The sequence below is a fragment of the Nanorana parkeri genome, unplaced genomic scaffold (assembly GCF_000935625.1).
Source record: "Nanorana parkeri isolate BGI_ZX_2015 unplaced genomic scaffold, ASM93562v1 scaffold510, whole genome shotgun sequence".
NCBI classification, from domain to species: domain Eukaryota; kingdom Metazoa; phylum Chordata; class Amphibia; order Anura; family Dicroglossidae; genus Nanorana; species Nanorana parkeri.
The window spans coordinates 207,707-214,445 of record NW_017306778.1 but is presented as its reverse complement, the minus strand read 5'-3'; the positions used below and the strand labels follow the sequence as shown (position 1 = coordinate 214,445).

At 41.2% G+C, this 6,739-nt stretch overlaps 1 protein-coding gene across 1 annotated transcript in view; it reads left to right on the top strand.

Annotated features, from left to right (window-relative positions):
- Window positions 1–6,739, top strand: part of ASMTL (acetylserotonin O-methyltransferase-like) — a 54,155-nt gene that overhangs the window by 15,032 nt on the left and 32,384 nt on the right. Inside the window, exons 4-7 of the mRNA XM_018561249.1 lie at window positions 1,546–1,593; window positions 4,445–4,509; window positions 4,705–4,769; window positions 4,870–4,915. Coding sequence (XP_018416751.1) covers window positions 1,546–1,593; window positions 4,445–4,509; window positions 4,705–4,769; window positions 4,870–4,915 — 224 coding nt within the window. The remainder of the gene's footprint in view (window positions 1–1,545; window positions 1,594–4,444; window positions 4,510–4,704; window positions 4,770–4,869; window positions 4,916–6,739) is intronic.

Genomic DNA, 6,739 nt, shown 5'->3' with positions numbered 1-6,739 from the left:
TGAATGGGGAGGAGCCTCTGTAGTGAGTGCTAGTCCCCATTCATAAATTCTTGAATGAACAGGCTGTGATGTAGATCGCAGCCTGTTCATTCATAACTGGGGACACATAGTACTATGTGTCCCCAGTTATTTACAAACACCGGAGTGATCAGACGATCACTCCGGTGTTTGCTCTGCACAGAGGGATCGTTAAATATCAATGATATTTAACGATCCCCCGCTCGGCCACGCTACAGAGCCGCTGTCATCCTGAAACTGACAGGATGACAGCAGCTCCGATCACTATGCCGCTCGGCCATCCTGAATTGAGGCCAGCCGCCGCTTGCTTCCCCGACCCTCCCGCCGGTGATTTTTTTTACGGATCCCCGCTGCCACAGACCCTACAAGCGGGGGACAGCAGCGGGGATTCATGGAGTCTCTCATCCCTCCCTGGGGACCATCAGCTTATAGTAGAACTGTAAATGCCAGGTCCGTACGGCATACTGAGCTGGCCAGCTGGAAGCACTTTTGTAGCTCCGTATGCCGTACGTCCTTGGCAGCGAAAGGGTTAATGTATTTATTCATGTTTTTAATAAAACAATGTGTTTATTTTGTAAAACAAAAGTCATATTTTACAAATTAACATAAATGACGGGGTTCCTTCATGACAAGGCCGTTACCACTGGGGCTCTGCCAGGCTGTATTGTTGCAATAGTTCCCTTAGAGGGGGAAAAGGTGTCTTTTTTTTTTTTTTTTTTTTGTTTTTTTTTGGTTTTTTTATTGTGCTTTCTTTAGGTTTATTTACAACACAACAGCTATAAAAGTGCTTATAAGCATAGGGGAAAATTCCTTAAATGGAACTAAAAGAAATATATGTCTGTAGACTCTTCTCAGTCCCCCCCTGACCTACCTTACCTAATGAATAGTTGTTCAGCCAGAATGAATTTTCCCTTTTGAGACACTGCTGTTTCTTTTTCTTTTTTTTAGTGCCCTCTTCTCAAAGGGAACAGACATGCTTACTTCCCCTATGTGGACATGCTTGTTTGTATAACAATCATTCATGAGAAAGTTCATTTATTTAAATTGTGCATGATCGGCCAGCTATTGCCTACTGTTTGCAGGCACCTTCAGCTAGAAACTTTGCAAAGCACAGAATATATATTCATTACTACCTGCCTGCAATGTATTAAAATTTGAATATGCAATATTTCATATTTACCTGACTAAATCGGTATAACAATTCAAGTTTAGTTCTCAACATAAGTTATGAAAATGTAATAACGCACTATAAATGCCCTGTAAAATATAGCTAACTAAAATTGTGTCTTTGTTAACTTTTAAAATATAACTTTGTATAACTGTGTATAACTTTTAAATGATTTTTGTTTCACATACTTCCTATTCTGTACTATTAACTGGAATAACGTGAACCTGCTTGTCCCAAAAAAAGGCAGATAGCGATAAATTGCTGTTTTAACCACTAGACATACCATTTTTTTTTTTTTTGTTAGGATGAATATTTTGCTGTCATTAAAATTTGTTTTGTTTTTTTAAATTTATTTTTAGAAGCACCTTAAAACCCCAGATATTGTCATTGGAGCAGATACTATTGTGGTAAGTTAGCAATGTAATTAAAAATAGCATTTTTTTTCTCATTGGTGCAGTCAATAGGAGGTTACTGATGTATATTATATTTAGTCAAATAATTTTGTCAAGTGGTAAGGTTCTGAACCTTTGTCGTGTTTTTATTGCGTCTGAATATTTATTTGGGATATTTCCCTTTACTTTCTATGCTGGTCACCACAGAGGATGTAAGGGAAATTTACCTAATTGCAGGGCCGTAGATAATTTTTTTTCCTGGGGGGGTTCAGCTTCCTCAAATTATAAGACTTTATCTAGCAGACACACCAAGGTTTGAAAAATATACCAGCCATATCATTCCTAAACCAATCCTTTACCCTGAGCAATACCGATTTTGTTGTTTGACACCATATGGACAGTGGCGTCACAAGGGGGGTGCGGCCCACACCCAGGTGACACCATTGGAGGGGTGACTACAAAATGACTGACAGTCATTTTGGTGTCACCCCCTCTAAAAGGTCGGCACTAGGTCATAGACGGGGAGCCCGACAGTGTCAGGAGAGAGGAGGGGACCTGGCGGCATACCTCATCCCGCCGGGTGAACATCCCCTCCTCTCTCTGCTGGCGTCCATCACCAAGATGGCCGCCGGCAGGCGTCAATTAAATGACAGCGCGTGTGCGATGACGTCACATGCATGCGCGATGATGTCACCGCGGGGTGTCACCCGGTCTCTGCTCCGGGCGACACCTGGTCTCGGGACGCCCCTGCATATGGATAAAAACCATGTTTTAAAAAGACTTATAATTGGTACCTACCAATTTACACAAACCGCTTAGTATATACTTATTGCGATTTTTTTAACCCAAAACATTTAGCAGAATAAATCTTGCCTAACTTTAGGAAGAAATATATGATTTTATTTGATATTTTTTACACCAAGAAGTAGAAAATATCATTTTTTCCCCACAATATTTGGTCTTTCTTCATTCATATAAAAAAATAAAATAAATAAAAAAACAGCGGTGATCAAATAGCACCAAAAGAAAGCTCTATTTGTGTAAAAAAAAATGAGGGTAGGAAATATCATGAACACAGTTTTTTAAAGACTGAGTGGTAAGGATTGGTGTGACATCCATACTAATGTCAGCTAATAGGTTAGTGATGCTCAAGGAGACTGAAGTGATGGGTTGCGGAGTGTGTGTCATCACAATAGAGATGGTATTGGGAGCCATACAAGGTTATCAACTGACCAAGGAAGGAGGTGTAGCTCTTGGGGGGGCACCTACAGAAAGAGGAAGTGGTGATGGCTCTTTCAACTTCGTCCCACAAATGCTCAATTGGATTGAGATCTGGTGATTGTGGGGGCCACCTAAGCAAGGTAAATTCTCCCTCATGTTCTTGAAACCACTTCTGCACAATACGATTACACTAAAATAAATTTTAGTGCACACAAACACAATATAACACCCAATAGAAAAGATGTGGTCACATCGAGTAAATAAATACAAAACATCTCAAGCCTCAAAAATGCACACACCTGTGCAATGGTGAAATATTGTGGTACTCAAAATATGCTGCTATCATTTTTTTTTTACTCTACAGGGCCTCTGCTTTCAGAAAATGTATAATTTGGGGGTTGTGAAGAATTAAAAAATAGCTCCAGCCCTGAGGAGGTTGAGGGGACAGTCAAGCTAATCAAGCTGGGAAAGAACTGGAAGTAACAAAAAGCCCTGGCTTCATTCACATCAGGAACATTTAGGATGCTCGCTGATCGTCCTTTGCTCTCCCTGCTGACATCTGCCATGGACGTACCAGGCACTCAGAATGTGCAGCAGAGCCTGGGATACATGGCATGGGGGGGGGGGGCGCACTTTCCACAGGCTAGAAGTGTGAAATCATTTATGGTAAAAAGCCGAAGTCCGTTTAAAGCTCCTGTCTGCTACTGACTGCCTAAATCCACCCTTCCATTTCCCCAAGCTTAAATACTATAGGTAAGTAGCTACTGAGGAGAGGGGGGTTAGAGCTGTATACCTTAGGGCGGTTGGATTTGGGCTAAATGAATTTAAAGGTACAGCAACACTTTAAGCAGGCCCATTGGTATGAATTGTAAATGCACAAAACACTGTATATCATGCAGTTGTGTGCATTTTTAAACTAGTCTGCACCAGGGAACATTCTCTTTCCTAAGGGATTGCCTCAAATTGCTGACGGGCGGAAGTATAGTCTCATTTTCAAAAAGTTCTCAGCACTTGTGTCAGCACTTTTTTTCTGCAATTCCCATGCTCGTGTACAGGAATTATGTCATGTGGCACCGGCCAATCAAGTGGCCGAAGAATTCCAACAGTAAGACCGGAAGAACGGGTTGCTTAGGTCGGTTAATCTGCCATAATGTGCTAATATGCTGCGTATACTAGCGCATTGGTGATAAAAGCTCCTTGGGGTCCTTTTTTTTTTTGTTAGTTTAATTCCACATTAATGAATGAACAAACAGAAAAAAAAAACATTTAAAGTTTGAACAAGCACATAAATTCATTGAGTAGCACAAATTACTGCATGTACATAGGTATAAAAGAAGAAAAACAGCATGTTCTTAGGATAGCATAGTCTGGAAGCATACTGTAGCTGGTGTATTTCACATGCCTTTCATATGTTTTTCCGGACATCTTTTGCTGTGCCAAATGTGGTGAAACTGCTGTTTTTAGGACTTTTCAAAAACTCTGATGAAAACTATTAGGATTAAGTATATTGGGCACAGATCTTATTATGTGCAGTTCCCCATGAATTTAACTGTGCCAGACATGCAAAAGCGTGAACCAACCCTGACATGTACATGTTATAAATGTATTTGCGCTTCATTATATTGACATGCTGCTTTTTCTACAGACACTAGAAGATGCGATCCTTGAAAAGCCTCTTGACAAACAAGACGCGTATAATATGTTATCAAGGTTAGCAACTCTTCTAGTAAATGGCTGAGTTCAATTGTGATTTCTGAATAAGAGTGTATTGTAAATTTTCGTGTCTCAAGTTGGTGACATATATGCAAATATTTAAACTGAAATTGTGTTCCTAAAAATCTTTTGTCTGGCTAGAAGGATATGATAAAAGAACCAGTGATAGTTATTTTTCCATTTTTTTTTAAGGTTGAGTGGCAAAGAACACAGTGTCTTTACAGGTGTAGCAATTGTTCACTGCAAAAGTCAAGAAGGTAATTCTTTATTTTAAAAAAAAACTGGCTAATGTTAACATGAACCATACCTTAAATAACCTCGGTCATCCTAAGCATACTGTCCCTTTTATATTTATAGGGGTAAAGATGCTGCTCCAAGCTCCCACTATGCCTCGTCAGGTGATGTGAGTTATAGGGGGGATTAAACTTGAGGCAAGCCATTGATTGACTGGCTCTGCCTGAACACCACTTCCCTAAACCTTTGCAGCTGAAATCACATGACTGGTCAACCAAAGTATTTCTTTAAATAGGACCAGGGCCGCCGTCAGGGGGGTACGGCCGACACTCAAGTAAGGGGCCCGCCCAGCCTCAGGGGCCCGCGAACCTTACCTGGGTGACGGCCGTACAGGTGACTGAAGGCGGTCGGGGCCCGCAGCACCGGAGGAAGCCGGGGCACGCACACTCCACTTTTAGGAATTACAGCTCTTTGATTCAAAAGCTGTTTTATGGACAAGTGTGGGCTATTCCTTCATTATTTTAGAATCTATTAAGCAGGTAAAAGGTCTGGAGTTAATTCCTGGTGTGGCATTCACATTTGGAAACTGTTGCTGTGAACCCACAACATGCGTTCAGAGGAGCTCTCAATGCAAGTGAAACGGCACATCCTTCGGCTGCAAAAAAAAAGAAATCCATCAGAGAGAAAGCAAGAGTATTAGGAGTGGCCAAATTAACAGTTTGGTATATTCTGAGAAAAAAAGAACACACTGGTGAGCTCTTCATGACAAAAAGGCCTGGACGTCCACAGAAAACAACAGTGGTGGATGATCATAGGATCCTTTCCATGGTAAAAAAAACAAAAACCCCTTCACAACATCCAGCCAAGTGAAGAACACTCTCCAGGAGGTAGGCATATCATTATCCAAGTCTACCATAAAGAGAAGACTTAACAAGAGCAAATACAGAGGGTTCACCACAAGGTGCAAACCATTCATAGAATAGAAAGGCCAGATTAGACTTTGCCGGAAATATATTTAAAAAAAACAGCCCGGTTCTGGAACAGCATTCTTTGGACAGGTGAAACTAAGATCAACCTGTACCAGAATGATTTGAAAAAAAAAGTATGGGGAAGGCTTGGAACGGCTCATGATCTGAAGCATACCACATCATCTTTAAAACACAGTGGAGGCAGTGTGATGGCATGGACATGCATGGCTTCCAATTGCATTGGGACACTAGTGTTTATTGATGATGTGACATAAGCAGTCGGATTAATTTTTCTGTGTATAGGGATATATTGTCTGCTCAGATTTAGCCACATCAGTGAAGTTGATTGGACGGCACTTCACTTTACAGATGGACAATGTCCCAAAACATAGTGCGGAAGCAACCCAGGAGTTTTTTTTAAGGCAAACAAGTGGAATATTCTGCAATGGCCCAGTCAGTCACCTGATCTCAACCTGAAGACAAAACCTAAGGCAAAAAGACTCATGAACAAACAACAACTGAAGACAGCTGCAGTAAAGGCCTGGAAAGCATCACAATTTATTTATTACAGGTTTTTATATAGCGCCAACAATTTACGCAGCACTTTACATAGTTGCACATTCACATCAGTCTCTACCCTCAAGGAGCTTACAATCTAAGGTCCCTATCTCACATGTATAGGGCCAACTTAGAGAGGAGCTAATTAACCTACCAGCATGTCTTTGGAGTGTGGGAGGAAACCAGAGTACCCGGAGGAAACCCACGCATGCACAGGGAGAACATGCAAATCTCCTTGCAGCTAGTGACCTGGCCGGGATACGAACTGGGGACTGTAGTGCTGCAAGGCAGAAGCGCTAACCACCACGCCACTGTGCTGCCCAAAAAGAGGAAATCCAGCGTTTGATGATGTCCATGCATTCCAGACTTCAAGCAGTCATTGCCTGCAAAGGATTTTCAACAAAGTATTTAAAAAAAAAAAGTGTGTGTCTATATGTCTATATATATATATATGTGTGTCTATATGT